At 43.1% G+C, this 15,477-nt stretch overlaps 2 protein-coding genes across 6 annotated transcripts; one reads left to right on the top strand and one right to left on the bottom strand.

The window, feature by feature from the left end:
• Positions 1-781: 781 nt before the first annotated feature.
• Positions 782-6,468, bottom strand: pla2g7 (phospholipase A2, group VII (platelet-activating factor acetylhydrolase, plasma)). 5 transcript variants are annotated; one of them, XM_076757060.1, is made up of 11 exons: positions 6,105-6,468; positions 5,671-5,798; positions 5,390-5,540; positions 4,828-4,921; positions 4,668-4,736; positions 3,417-3,588; positions 2,910-3,023; positions 2,414-2,505; positions 1,999-2,169; positions 1,759-1,907; positions 782-1,669 (listed from the first exon to the last, which is right to left on the bottom strand). In XM_076757060.1, exons 1-11 carry the CDS (start codon positions 6,166-6,168, stop codon positions 1,569-1,571), a joined length of 1,305 nt encoding a protein of 434 aa, XP_076613175.1. In that variant the 5' UTR covers positions 6,169-6,468; the 3' UTR covers positions 782-1,568. The 5 variants fall into 5 exon arrangements, with proteins under 5 accessions (XP_076613175.1, XP_076613178.1, XP_076613176.1 ...); XM_076757063.1 differs by having other exon boundaries at positions 6,293-6,451; XM_076757061.1 differs by having other exon boundaries at positions 5,671-5,793; positions 6,361-6,384.
• Positions 6,469-6,937: 469 nt separating this feature from the next.
• Positions 6,938-14,923, top strand: ints9 (integrator complex subunit 9). The gene is made up of 17 exons (XM_076755776.1): positions 6,938-7,068; positions 7,516-7,643; positions 7,755-7,815; positions 7,993-8,055; positions 8,253-8,392; positions 8,563-8,649; positions 8,784-8,904; positions 8,992-9,126; positions 10,256-10,367; positions 10,585-10,765; positions 11,198-11,258; positions 12,364-12,535; positions 12,666-12,790; positions 13,556-13,723; positions 13,992-14,090; positions 14,211-14,348; positions 14,534-14,923. Exons 1-17 carry the CDS (start codon positions 7,060-7,062, stop codon positions 14,708-14,710), a joined length of 1,977 nt encoding a protein of 658 aa, XP_076611891.1. The 5' UTR covers positions 6,938-7,059; the 3' UTR covers positions 14,711-14,923.
• Positions 14,924-15,477: the final 554 nt, after the last annotated feature.

Here is a 15,477-nt window from a genome sequence, read left to right as displayed (position 1 = left end):
CATCTGAAACGGAAAGTGCACCTTTTAAGTTATATCGAACAGGTTCAAGTTTTCTTTCTTTGTTGTGTTCGTTCTCCTGGCATTCTTGATTTGTTGGATTGACCCCACGGTTCATGTTTATTTTTGGCCCAGTGGCTGATGTGTTACAGATTTGTTTCAGGGGATCTGTTCTGATAAAAATGCTGCGTCATTCTTTGGAAAAGTACCGAAAGTTTTGTTGAATTTCATAATAAGTTGAGTGGTTGTCAGTGAAATGCAGCGGTTTCAATAGATTTTTCTGTATTTTGTGTGGATGCATGCATGTGTTGGAAAAATATTTATGTTGGCAAAATAAATATTTGAGATCTGTGGAGATGAGTCATGGTTGTCCCTGTTAGGCCCTCAGGATGTCCATTTCAGATGAATCAGAAGATGGTTTGAATGGGTGAGATCTGGTGTCTGTCAAAGCAATGCCAGCACTTTCACTTTGTACAAATGTCACCTGAATGACCAGATTTGGTTCATACTTGCTTCACACTGTGACACTACACAGTTGTTTATCAGTGAAAAGCATGAACAGGATTATAGCTTGCTTAGGTCATTTATGGCGTTGATTGTTTTTAAAAAAATGCCATCTTTTCTCAGAATGACGAGGGCAGTTGTTCGTAGTGCGCCTCAGGAGTTCACGCAAACATGTTCACAAGCTTACGTTTAAGCCATTTCTAAGCTCGTAGCATTAAGGGCTTTACAACGTGAGTAAGCAGACCAGGATGATCAAGCCACTTAAAGACTGACACCAAATAGATTTGTATACAAACCAGATTTATTGAGTTTCAGTTGTGTATAAATGGCAGGTATTTCAGACAGTAAGTGTAGAAAGATAGAAGGCTGTTACATGTTACTGACTGGATGCACAGTACAGAGTTATGCCTCATGGTATCTAAATGCCACCTTGTAGTGTTTGGATTCTTCTAATGATGTTGACTTGCTTATGTGGCCATGTCCTGTTGAATCAGCATGGATACATTTAGTTTGCTCTCTTGGTTAATAATTAAAATCATACTTCAGTCCTCTTTTTTTTTTTTCAACAATGCCCATCCCGAGCCGATTGGTCGGATCCGATTCTCATTATAGGCCTCGTCACATAATCACACTGCAATCATAGTGTAGCTCGCCTCTGCTTGAAAGTCATATATCCAAAGAGACGTTCAGTATTTGTGTGAAATAACATTTTCTCGGTCGGCTTTATGTACACTCAAAGATGAAAATGATGAAAACAATTTCTCTCAGAAATTGCTGGTAATGGTGAAGATTTCACCGACAGTAAAACGAGGAAGTGTTCAGCTGCTCGTACGCAACATTCAGGCCTCATGAAACAAACGCTGGTCCACTGAGTGAGTGTTTTACCTGTCGAGAAAAACCAATCTTTCCTGCGGGTGAGGTAGAGATTATCTTTCCTATCCATGACTACTCCAGAATGTTACTCTGAAAGGCCGCACAGGCCTGCCTTGACATTTGGGGTCCCACGCTCCAGGTGGAATCATTCATCTCACAGTCCCTGGTATTTTTGCTGTAGCATATTAGGCAGTTCAGATGGCAGACTGCAGCACAGTAACATTCGTTCCTTGAATGAGGTTTTCATCTTGCCCATCAATGAGAGGGTCCCACTGGTTGAAGTTCCTCTCCAGACCTGCAAAATCCAACAAGACTTTTAGCATCTTCCAGAAGTGCAGCGGAACACTTTAAAGATTCAGGAGGGCGAGCACTTTCTGCTCTTACCAAGATGGCGTTGCAGGAAGGCTAGTGTTGCTTTGTTGGAGAGGTCTATGGCGAGCTCGGGGTCGATCTCTCCCTTCAGCTTCATCAGCTTCCCGATCCAGTTGCCCGTCAGGAAGGTGAAGTCTGGGAAGCTCTGGTGGACTGTGCCTCTGATGAAGGAATGCAGTGGAAAGATTTACACAATCAACGGGACTGAACAGACTGAACGCGTTATCCCGACGTCAGCTCTGTCTGTCATACCTGATGGTGATCATTTTCCTCTGTATGACAGCAGAGTCCAGCTTCCTCATGCGGCTGATGTTCCCCGCCCACTGGAACTTCTCTGAGTTGATGAAGAAGATGGGCTGCTTCACCCGAGGAAAGATCTCATCGTCTAAAGGGAACATCCAGGCGTCCAGCGCGATGCCACACCTGATTGAAAAGAGCCAAGAGTTTCCAGGACATATCAATACCTAGATCAAAGATTGGGTGTTGGCTGAAATTCTGATACTACTGTCATATGGTATTCTTCTAGATTTCATACTGACACCAAAATTCTGTACTTCTGTGAATTTATAATCTTAAAAATAAACAACTCATATGTTGTATCATAGGACTGCTCCTCCAAAACAAGCAGACATGCTGATGGATGGATGTTCATTGTAAATCCACATACTTGAACTTAACCTCTTTGCACAAAGCTTCAATCACTGTCGCTCCCCCGAAGGAATGCCCCATGGCTGCTGTCCTACACAGATCCATGGAGTTCTGTTAGCCAGGAGACAAGAGGACATGTCATTAAAGGAGGGAAGAAAAAGAAACAATAGATTCACCACCATGGGAATGAGAGTAGAACTATAACTGACCACAGCTTCTCTGTTGAGGATTTTTGAGTAACTGCTATGACTTTGCCATGTTGACAATACAAATTCAGTGTATAGCAAAATGTGCTCAAAATATTATAGAAATACACTCTTATCAGAAGTTGTTTTTCCAGTTTGACTTTCTTTTTTCTCTCCAGCTTGTATCATCATCCACATAATTCCTGTCTTGCTGTGAACTCTGTACTTTGTTTGGTTACTACATCTCATGCTCTGCTGTTTCTCATTTCAAAAGAAACTCACGATGTCTCAAACTGGACCACAAATCTCAAACGTTCGTGCGGAGGTTACCTCCAATGTTGTCCAGTCAAACTGTGTGTGCAAAACATTTTGCACTGGTATCCCTGAGTTGATATCAGTGAGCTTATCCAGAGCCAGAATGCATTCATCTGCTCTCTGTTTCACCTGGGAGTGAAGCCAAAGAGACACACAGGAGAAAAGGAAAAAGCACACACTGAATACAGCTACAGCTTCCCACAAAGCCGTTCAAATACACACTGTGATGAAGTGCCGTAAACAATACAGATAGCACAGATGAAATACCAAGATAAAACATCTATAATGTGAGAGTTGAGCCATATCGCATAAAGATCTGAGTGAAGAAACAAGGATGTGGTTTGATGTGCACAAACCATGCAGCATGTTGTTTAGTCAGTGTAAAGTTCAGATGTTGTGCAATCCAGCTGCTGTCAATTCCAAACCCGCACTGCTTAACAGAGGAATAACGTCTCCACCTCCACCTTTCGCACAGTGACTCCACTCAAACGTGCCGCTTTTGTCACGTCACATGGACTTTACCTGTTTATTTCTGAGAGGGAATTCGGTCTCTCCATGCTGCAGAGGTCTGTAGTACATCCACTCGGTGACCAAGGTGTCCTGGGCTGAGGCAGATGTTTTAGGCACATTCTCGTTCGCCTTCTCTGAGTCCGTCTTCTCACGAAAATAATACGTAGCCGAGGCTGACTGGTCTCTGCAGAACAGAGAAACAGACTGATGATGAATTAGGAGTAAAAAGCTACAACCTGGCTATGATTTTAATGCATTCGATCATAGTCATTTAACAAGAGGCAGCTTGACACGTTTCTCTACAGTGCAAACACAGCATGTTTAAAGTGGCCTTATTGAAGCTGCTGTTTCTAGTTATAAGCCGATTTTATTGTCTTCACTTCTCTTGTTTGTAGTTCTGCTTTCATCTCGTGTTGTATTAAGTGTTATTCCAGAGGACCGCAATGGAAATAAACCTCCAGGCTTTACTGTGTTTCCATTCTCAGTGTTTTTTAATGCATGTAATGACTGCGGTGCGGTGTCACAAGTGTTTTTAATCATCAAATAAATTCATTTGAAATAACAGATGAATAATGTCATCATGTTTCAAGTGAATAAGAACAAAAAGTACAGTTTCTAGGATCACTTATCTAATAAATGAACGGTGATAAGGAACTTGGTTTCAGCTCAAAATAACATGGTTTCCAAAGGGGACTTCTTCATGTGTGTTTTGGTGAGACGCTAAGCAAAATAATTTGGCAGCGTGACAAAAGCGCCACAGACTGAGCGGCTGCATTGACCTGTGACCATCGACACAGGCATGTGAAACAAAGTCTGCCTCCTGTCACGGCTATAAAACCACGCCGCAACACTGCCACATGCTTTTTTTCCCCCTGTGGCTTTAGCTGTTAACCACCTGCTAAAATTCAGTGGAATACCACTTCAGTCCACACGAGTGACACACTAACTGTGGCCATTATGTTCATCTCCATATGGTCCCCTTGTCTCTATCTATACTGAAAAGAAATGTGATGACCTCGTTCGTACTATTGTCTGCACACCCTTTCCACTCCTACTCCACAGATAAACAGACAGCCGCTTGCAGAAGAGACTGTTATTGTTGGCTTGGCTGACGTTCAACTAGAATTTCCTCCAACTGACACATGGCCTGAGTTTCACACTGTCAGTGTGAGAGCTTGATTCTCAGTTTAATGAAAGAAACCCTGACATCAACATGAGGACTACACATCAGTTAAAAGTGTGTTGAATAAAAAAATCTCATACCTGTGTTCCACGGACACCACAATGAAGCCCTGTGAGGCCAATTCTGCACATATAGCTGAATACAAAGTCCTGGGAAAGACCAAGGAAATGTCAATTACACCATCTGTAGCACAACATCCAGTTCATAATGAGTAAATGCCAAAGTGGTGTTCAAACGTACCTAAAGGCTCCAAGGCCATGGGAGAAGATAACTACAGGACACTTTCCATTTGATTTAAACGGAGCGTCCAAGTAGGCCGGGATCTTAAAGGACCCTGCAATGAACAAACGACACCAACAGAAGCTTCAACAGAGTTTTTGTACACTTTTGCTAGTTAACAAATAAAGAAACAGACTTTCCCACCGTTCAGTCAAAGGCTGGCTCCCACACACCTTTACAGTGTGAACATTAACTTGCAGATTTGAAGCTTATCAGGGTAAAGTACACACTTTCTTTCACTGTTGTCAGAGCTATTATTTGATTGTGGTAATGTTGTTGAGAGTGCAGACTGATTTCATGAGCCTTCCCTGGATTATAATGGATCAATAACACTACTCTGATGAAAAAGCGATGTGAAACAAGCAAGTCACATTTAAAAAAAACAAGCTAAAACACCAGCAGCAATATAAACTACGTGACATTTGTCATAAATTACCCAAAACATGCAAAAAAAAAACCCCCAGCATGCACTTGTATAAATCACTTGAAATGTTTTGCATATGACTGACAGAAGTGAATTTACCAAAGAGGTAGTTGAAAATCCTTTCACTGAGAGTCCTGTTGATTTTCATGAAGTCTGCCAGGCCATTGAAATACTCCCTGCAGGGAACCCAGTCTGGTTTGTCAGCTTTTTCAACTTCTTGGCATGGATAGTAAAGCCGGAAGAAGGTGCCCTGTGAAAGTCACAGACACAGGAGCTCACACACTGCGGCACGCAGACACTGCTGTCTACTTCTATGTCATTTCTTTTGGGAAGGAAAGTCAGCATCTCCTCTGGGATGACATGTGTGGTTCTGCTCGTACCTGTGCTGTGTGGTCCATCATGAAATCAGTGCATCCCACAGCATTTGGGCCCTTAGGTGGAGGGATCCCAAGATGATTACTGCAGGCGCTGCCCATGGCGAACAAACCGAGCTCGTACCTCCTCTGCTCTGTCCGACACAGACACACTTATTTGATCAAATACTCAGGACATTATCAAAATGCTCAGTGTCTTTTTTTTTTTACTCTACAACATCAGCGTTACTCTGCCTTCATTAATGTATAAGTAGTGACTTGATTGACTGGTGGCTAATAAGACAAGAAAGAACAGAAGTTAGCTATTACTATTTAACTTCACCAGGTGTAACTGAGTACGTGCGGAGCGTCGAGTTTACCGTCGCCTTCACCATGTCGTAGCTGTACAGGACATCAGTGTATTTCCGCTATCAATATAAACGTGGCGTTTGAACCCCTACCTGTCCGTGCCCACTCGTAAATCCTCTTGACTAATGACTGTACAAATCCTCCATGAGAAAACATCGACCTCAGTGGTGTCACAACAAGCGAGCTAACCTCAATATCGCCTGGTTAGCTGTTAGCCACAAAAACGCGCATGGAGATATGTAAGAAAAAAAAAAAAAAAAAAAAAAAAAAAAAGGCCTACCGGGGATACAGAAGTAGCTGTGTGCCAATGATACTACATCAGTTTCGCAACATTGCCACGGAACTCACGTTACTCATGTCACTTTCTCGAAATTAATCCACCGGTGTGAGGCACTTCGGGTGGTTTGACAGGTCGTTAGTGTTACAGCTAGCTAGCCGCTGCTAGCGTGGGAGGGGGCTAAACCAGAGTAATGAATGTCAACTGTTACTTCACTGTCCCGTGGCAGTCGCCCCGCGCTGTGGCTGCCTAAAAACGTGCCTCAACTTGAATTTAACACAACTTCATATGATATTTACAACAAATAGGTTAACTCCACACAGCTCATATTATCATCACAATTAAAGTCTCTCTACATCCGTCCTCCAGAGACCCTTTTAAAACCGGTTGAACTGCTCTATTTACGGCTCTGGTCAGAGCCTGCGGATCTGATTGACAGTCCTGCAGTCTATGGGCACGTGCATTTGTTGACAACAATTATTGACGCTTTGATTGATATTTTTACTAATATTTTGTGAGACACCGTGATTTTTTCAGGGCCGTCACAAGCAAACAAATACGTGTTGTTTTGTTCGGTGTTTGGTGCGTTTGACTTTAAGAATAAGATATTTACTGTCACTTAAGACACACTCCATCTCTGTAGAGGGCAGTAGAGGGAAACAGTGGTGGAAACAGTGCGAGCGGAGTCGTGAAAACCTCTGTAGAAGGATGCAATGTTAGCATAGCCGACTACCGATAAACTAATTTATCAGTCGTTGCTAGTGTTGAAAATGAAATTGGTGAGTAATAATGGCGTTATTAATGCAGCCAAGTCAACCGGCAGCTGTCTATGATAATGCGTCACTAAATGTTTCAGGTTATGTGTAGTTATAACAACCCTGTTAGCTTAGCAGCTAATAGCCAATTGCTAATATAGCTAATTGTCTCATCCACTGTGGCTAACGTGAGCTCTGCAGCTAAAAGCTAGGTTATGTATGAAAATAAAGCCAGTTGGTTAATCTGATGCTGGTAAATGGAGCATTCAGTTCTTACAGTGAGACTAACTGTGGAGCTGTGCGTGCGTTTTTCCACAGATCTACAGACTGACAGTATCTCCTGACTGGACTGAATGTCATGTGCTGTTTATCTGTCAGCTGTATCTGTCATGCATTGTGTTGCTGGCACACAGTGTTGTTGTTGTTTTTCCACGTCTGTCTAATGCGTGACGTTCCTTCCATGTCTTTCAGTATTGTCTGTCTGGTCATCCTACATTGCCTTGCAATGTCCTCAAGTTCAAATCCACCACCATCATGTTGGACTGTGGGCTGGACACAACCTCTGCCCTCAACTTCCTGCCCCTTCCTCTCGTACACAGGTGAGCCACTGGAATCAGTGGTACTGCTTTTATTCATTCATTCACTTATGGGTGGCAGAGTTGCCATTGCTCATTGCATCATGATGAGTTTTTCTGTTTGTTCTTTTTCAGCCCTAGACTCTCCAAGCTACCTGGTTGGGTCTCTAAGGATGGAACATTAAACCTGGAAAAAGTATGAGAAGCAGTTTTTGCTGCATTTAACTAATTCAGCTTTTAATCTGCATCTCAACTTCAACACTTGTTTGGTTGTTGATTTGCTTCTCTTTCTGTCTACACCTAAAAGTGTAAACCTAATAAAATTTGTCTGTGACAAAGGGCTTCAAAAGACTATTTCTGACCATCTTTCCAGGAGCTGAAGGAATGTGCAGGAAGAGTGTTTGTTGACTCACAGCCAGAGTTCTGTCTTCCTGAGGTAGACTAAACCACCCAGCCACCACACATACAGTATCTTCAGCTAAAGGGCATTTCTTATGTCTTGCTAAAAACATCAGTCAAGTACTTCAAATGAATGACTTTGCTGAAGGAAATTATAATGGAAATGCAAACAAATGCTTTACTTTGAATAATAAGGCATCGGAATAAACTATTTCCCATTTATATTGGCCACAGAGAGAACTGCTGGATCTATCTACCATTGATGTCATCCTGATCTCCAACTACCACTGTATGATGGCCCTGCCCTACATCACTGAACACACAGGCTTCACTGGGACAGTGTACGCCACAGAACCCACCCTGCAGATTGGCAGGTAAGGAGATACAAGGGAAGAAATCTTAATCAGCCTGTTTTTATATTCATTTAGAGGAAAATATTCATGTTATTTTGTAAAAAGAGATTGTGTAAATTTAGTATTTCTAAGTTTGAAGAAAAATGTCATCTCAGGAACAAAAAAATATATATATATATTATTTTCCTCAGACTGTTGATGGAGGAACTGGTCAACTTCATGGAGAGAGTTCCTAAAGCCCAGTCTGCCACCTGCTGGAAAAACAAAGAAATACAAAGGTACATAAACTAATGTAGAGAAAAAGTTTCTAAGATGATCATGCAGTTTTATTTATTTTACTTTCAGTTACCTTTCAGTGGCATTTAACATGACGCAAAATGATATGAATGAAACCATGCTTTTATTATATCAGGATGCTCCCTGGGCCTCTGAAGGATGTGGTAGATGTGTGGACGTGGAAGCGATGCTACAGCATGGTGGAGGTCAACTCTGCCCTCAGCAAAGTGCAGCTTGTGGGCTACTCACAGAAAGTGGTAAGAACCTCTTTTCTGCTGCGCTGTGTGCACAGGCATACGCCCCACAAACACAATACTGACTGTGACAACGTTTCCTTTCTCCAGGAGCTGTTTGGAGCTGTGCAAGTCTCCCCCTTAAGCTCTGGTTACTCATTGGGCAGCTCCAACTGGATCATCCAGTCTCATCATGAGAAAGTTTCCTATGTGTCTGGTTCATCCCTCCTCACCACACATCCACAGGTAAGTCAACAATTCTTAAGCTGGAGAAAATTACACATGGGGCCTGAGGAAGACCTGCAATGATCAAGAATGCGATACGAATGTTTGACTTGACCTCAGGTGTATGTTTGTAAAATGCATTTAAAATTAACATGCAAGAGTCTTAAAAGCTCTCCAAACAGAAAAGAGCAAACTCTCTTGTTGGATTTCAGTTTTCTGTTAGTCATGGTGGTAGAAAATGGGGAAAACAAGCTCTTTTGTTTATTCCAGGATGCACTTTATAACACACAAGGGATACATTGACAATGTTGTTTACTGATGACTTGTTTCAGTCATTTAAAGAGTGTTTTATTGTTGTAAGGGTCTGTCTGGCCTCCCTGTCCAATAGAGGAATAAGACAGACCTTGAACAGAGAGCTTTTGTCCAGTCAGGTCAGGAAAGTGATCTGTCAGTGTGTTTTTGTCAGAGAAAGCTGGAAGTGAGAGAACTTAGAGGTGTAATACGAACCGAGTGCAACATAGCCAGGCTTTCTTTTACGTGAGCAGAGTCGACAAAACCTAAAACCCCAGTGAGAGATAATGGGTATCATGACAGTGGTTATCAACTTCTCTTTGTTAGTCCAGGTTTTCTTCACCAGATTCTGTCAGCCTTCCCGTACAAGGGGCCCCCTCAGTGCTTACACTTTATTTCTAATGAGTTGACTGCACATGGTCAAGCTCCTTAACTTTAAACTTGATCCAGGATATTAAAACATGACATAGGAATTGCACTTAGGTCTGACACTGTCCCACAGTGAAGGATAAGTGGAAATCACTTTAGTTTTTGGCCAAGTCAGCATAAGATGAATTTCATTGATTGAATATTATCTGTGATGTTACCAATAGAATAATCAGTTTTCCAGAGGGTGTTCTGTTAGCCTTCATCACTCTTTTAGCGTATGGATGATTTACTGTAACATCTAAAGTGTTGATATTGCCTGAAGGAAACAGGGAAAAAAAAATGATTTTCTTGTCCTTTAATAAAGCTCACCGGAGCGTTTTCACAAGGCTGGTGATAATTTGAAGTATCTTAACCTCTCTCTCTCTCTCTCTCTCTCTCTCTCTCTCTCTCTCCCTCTCTCTCTCTCTCTCTCTCTCTCTCTCTCTCTCAGCCCATGGACCAAAGCTCCCTTAAGAACAGTGATGTTCTGATTCTGACAGGCCTCACCCAGATGCCCACCGCCAACCCAGATGGCATGCTGGGAGAATTCTGCAGCAACCTTGGTAGGTTTCAGTGTAGTGGATAATCTTAAATGTCTGGCTAGAGGTTCTTGATTCAAATTCTTTGTTGTTGTATATATAAAAGCTTTTGTCAGTAAATACCTGTTATTTAATTTGTCATACTTCCCTGAAGCTTAGTTTAAAGTGACCGGGGAATCGTATTGTCTCTGTCTTTGTTGAATCAGTGATGTAAGTGTTTATTATTCATCTGTGCCTGCAGCCATGACCATTCGAGCAGGAGGCAACGTTCTAGTGCCGTGCTACTCCTCAGGAGTGATCTATGACCTGCTGGAGTGTCTGTACCAGTTCATTGAGAGCGCCAACCTGGGGACCACGCCCTTCTACTTCATCTCACCTGTCGCCAACAGCTCGCTGGAGTTCTCTCAGATCTTTGCTGAGTGGTGAGGAGCTGTCCGTTATTTTCCGATCTGTCGTTGTGCAATACGCATCCATTAAAATGTGACTTTTTGTTTGCTTCTGTTTGCAAAGTGTTGCTCAAGAGAGCTCAATGTTTGGCCTGTGATTCATTATACATTCAAAACGGTGCAGATGCAACAGCCAGTGTTAGTGTCGAAGTCAAACATTTACTGTCGCTGACTGCAGCAGTGCAGTGTCTGCTGAGTCCATTTTCTGACAGAATGGTGCATTGCAGCAAACAAAAGTCATCTCTATGAAACAGCTGTGTTTTTTTTTTTACTTGATTTTAATGTGAGTTTAAGACGTGTAAATGCAGTCAAAAACGAACAATGCTTGTTTACAGCTGCAATACTGCGCTTGTTCTCAGACACCTGCTGATTGTTCTCCAGGATTATTTTGTGATATTCTCATTCTAGGCTTTGCCACAACAAGCAGTCAAAGGTGTATCTCCCAGAGCCTCCATTCCCTCATGCAGAGGTGAGTCCTGCTGCTGTGCCTCCTGCTAGTGCAGAACAATGCTGCGTTCCTGAGATAGTGGATGGCTGTAACTCCTGATTATCTGCTCGCAAATGACCACTGAAGCCAGTCAAAAGCCTGGAGAAGGTTTCTGAAACCACATGCAGTTATCAGACATCAGTACGTGACAGTGTCTATGTTTACATGCACAAAATGTTACCCCTATTTTCCCTTATTCCGAGAAGGAATAAGTAGTCCTATTAAGCTGTTTACATGGTGATGAAAATGGATGTTTCACTAATGTCCTCATTGACACGCAGCCGTGCACACCCTGATTAATGAACCCACTGCAGCTCCCTCCCTCAGTCGTTCAAAGGTCAGCACTGCGATATTTGTGCATATCCTGTTGATAATAATCCTTCTGATCAGAAGTGTGGGCTTGTCTTATGTGCATGCATCTCTAGCCCAGCCTTGTAAACTGTTGGTTAGGTAGTTTGTGTACAACACACAGAGCTGACCGCAAACAGGCGAGAGGCCGTGTATCTCAAACACCAACTGAGCTGCATATTCTGAATGTGCTGCATACATGTACAAAGAAAGCTCCTAAAACAAAAAGTAATATTAACATATCCTGCATGTCTTCATTGGAATTCAGAAAATCCAATCAAAATATGCTCTTTCAATGACCCCTGTAAAATATCATCATATTTGTAATAACAGTGGAATATTAGTGGACATGTAAATAAAGTCACTGTTTGCTGTAAACGCCACCAATTACATGTCAAAATCCAGTGAGATACCAGTGTGGAAAGTATGTTTTCGTTTACATTCTAGGTTGATCAGGAGACAGTGTTTTACATTAGAGAAATCAGGAACTCTGTAGCCAGGAATCACTTGAAATATTTTTCTCCATCCATATTTTTGGCTCAAACTGACAATGAGCAACACTTGATGCTGAGCACTGTCAGAGTGGACAGCAGCAGAGGATCTTCACACCTTCTCCTTCATGTACCGCTCCTGGCCAGACCAGCCACGAGTGTTTTAATGGTGTTTTGAGCTGGTGAGTGAAAGTGCAGGACACAGTAATGTCGACTGCTCCCTTACAATTCCTGCATTGTTGTTTCAGCTCATCCAAACCAACAAGCTGAAGCACTACCCCAGCATTCATGGAGACTTCAGCAGCGAGTTCCGTCAGCCGTGCGTGGTGTTCACAGGTCACCCGTCTCTGCGCTTCGGGGACGTGGTTCACTTCATGGAGCTGTGGGGCAAATCCAGCCTCAACACCATCATCTTCACGGGTAACTCTTAACTGTATTACAAGCACCTCTCTATCATTTGCTAGATATGACTGAAAAGATGCCGTCCTGTTAGTATAAAGCAAAAGCTATGTGTCTAAAAGCCTCTTTGACTTCTCTTTCTTGACACCAGAGCCAGACTTTTCTTACCTGGATGCTCTGGCTCCCTACCAGCCACTGGCTATGAAGTGTGTTTACTGTCCCATTGACACACGGCTCAACTTCCACCAAGTATCCAAGCTGCTCAAAGAGGTCCAGGTATGGCCAACACCTGTTACCATCCCATTCATAAATACAGCAAATGTACTATGAGCACGACCTTTTAACGGTGGCTGTTAGAGAAGTAAGCAGGAAGTGGATTGCACCTACATGAACTGATTTTATAAGCTTGAGTTTATAGAGAGAAATTTCTTTTTATTTTTGTTATGCTAGTAGCTTGGCTCTAAGAATGGCGAGGCCGGTCTGTTGAGCATTCCAGGGACACAACACCAAATGTAAACGAAAACATGGCTGACGGTGACAAACGCATTCTGTTTGTTTGACAAGCGCACGCACAGTTGAACTGTCTGCAGTGCAGCTTCCTTGCATACATAGAGGAAACAGAGGACGATGACACATGAAGGAAGACGCCATTAAACATTTGAATATGTGAATATCCCATTTGCTAATACAAACACTGTAGTCTACACGTGCATCCTATGATTGACATGTGCAGAAGAAGAAATGAATTTACTTTATGTTGCCTTTTAGCAGCTAGTTTACATTTACTGTCTGCCCTTCCATGGGTGCTGCCATTGTTGTGTGATGTCACATCTGCAGCATTAGTCGTTTTCTTCATTTCAAAGCATCTGGTTGTTTCTTCTGAGGAAGCAGCAGTGGAGTTTAACTGACTGACCGTGTAGTCTGTTTACCTTCACTAAAAGCAGGCTCAGTCTAGAACATGGTGTCAGCACGTTCGGTACCTCAAAGGACCCTTCCAGCCTCCAGGGTTTGACCACTGACTCATGTATTTGCGTCCTGCAGCCGCTCCATGTGGTGTGTCCAGAGCAGTACACACAGCCTCCACTGACCCAGTCCCACCGCTCTGATCTGATGCTGGAGCTGCAGCCCCCTCCCATGCCCTACAGACGCTGCTCTGTCCTCAACTTGCCCTTCAGACGCCGATATGAGCGCATCTACATACTGCCTGAGGTGAGTCACATGAATATATTCTTCCTCAAGTTGTCTGGTTAAAAGGAAGCTAACAGACTGACAATGTTGAATAAAAGATAAAATCAGTACGTTTGGAAACAGCTGGTGAGTGCATACTTTAAAGTCTCTCATGTGTGGGCAGGAGACAATGACATATGGTGTATAAAAAGCTGTCAGAATTAAAGAGAAGATTGGATTATGGAAATGCTCCTGCCTGAGAACAGGTGGCCAATTTTCTAGTCTAAAAGTCAGATTCTTCTGTTCCTAGCTGGCCAACTCCCTGGTGCCCTCTGAGATTAAACCTGGCATCTCCCTGGCAACAGTGTCTGCAGTGCTGCACTCCAAGGACAACAAACATACACTGCAGGTGAGTGTGTGCATCTTGTGAATTTTTAACACAAAATAGGTACATGACTGTGCAAATACGGACGCCATTAGCTTAGCTGCAGTGACTTCAATTGAAGTTTTTCCTCTCCTTTGTTGCCAGTCGGTGCCCAAACCCCCTCCAGTGCCCCCCAGCAAGAAGAGGAAGCGGGTCCTGGAGGAGCCTCCAGTCATGCTGACCCCCAAACCCCTGCTGAGTGGAGCCGTGCCTCTGGAAGCTTTCCTGGCCACATTACAAAAGGTGTGAAAGCTGCAGACAACCGTGGGAACCTCAGTATTGTTTTTCTAATAGCCATCAGTTGGCATTTTCCCCTGTTTTTTTACTAGATGGATGTTTTGCCTGACACAAATATTCATTTCACACAGGCCTTTCGCAGTCTTGCATCCACATCTAGAAAATCTGCATTTCTCTCCTCCCCCCTATAGCACGGCATTACAGAGGTCAAAGTGGAGGAGACGGCAGACGGACACATCCTGCACCTGCAGGCGGAGGACACTCTGATTCAGCTGGAGGAGGATGGGACGCACATCGTCTGCGACAACAACGAGCCGCTGCGTACCTCACTGAGAGACCTGGTGCTGCGCTTCCTGCAGAAACTCTGACCTGGAGCCTCTTTGCACCTCCTTGTTGGTTTTTCAGCAGTTTTTCTGCCTCACTGGACTGTGGATCACAGAGATGGTGGTGGAGTGAAAGGACATGACGGACAGCTTTGAACTGTCCACCTCAGTCGGATTTAACATTTACTCTAGCTTTACTGTAAAGTCCAGTTGTATTTTGTGAAATAGTATTTTGTATTAAAAGATTTTTCAAACTTGTTACAGATCACCTCAGTGACTCTTTCAACTAATATAGCAAAACGTAAATGAAAACGCTGAGGTCATCAGTCATGAGCTTGAGTTTTCCTAAGGAGGAAGTGAGAAAAGAAGTTCAACGGGAAAATGTCAAAGCCATTTTAAACCCCTGTCTGTTACCTCTGCTAAATGTCAAGCATTTCACCACTTTACTTTAAAACCCAGTGTCTAAAATGACATTTGCAATCCCCATTGAAGTTTAATCCAGAACTCCTGTCAATTTGTGGTCAACTCATCAGCTGAAGACGGCTGAAGTTTCCAGGTGTGACACTGGGAACAGAGGGAACTGCTCCACATCCTGTGCTCCTCCATTGAAACAGCCATAACAGGCCTCATTACAGCAGATACTTTGATAGGTCCCGCACAGCTGCAAATAACAGAATGAAAGGCTGAATTCTTCTTCTCTGAGTGACTTGAAGAGAATGGAGCCAGTGTTGATGTTATTAGTAAAACCTGGACTTGTCTCTCCTGTTAAGTCAGAGGAAGATGGCACCTCACGTCCCAGCATGCTGACGGTC

Source organism: Chaetodon auriga, chromosome 18 (genome assembly GCF_051107435.1).
Source record: "Chaetodon auriga isolate fChaAug3 chromosome 18, fChaAug3.hap1, whole genome shotgun sequence".
NCBI lineage: Eukaryota > Metazoa > Chordata > Actinopteri > Chaetodontiformes > Chaetodontidae > Chaetodon > Chaetodon auriga.
This window is presented reverse-complemented; position numbering and strand designations above follow the sequence as displayed.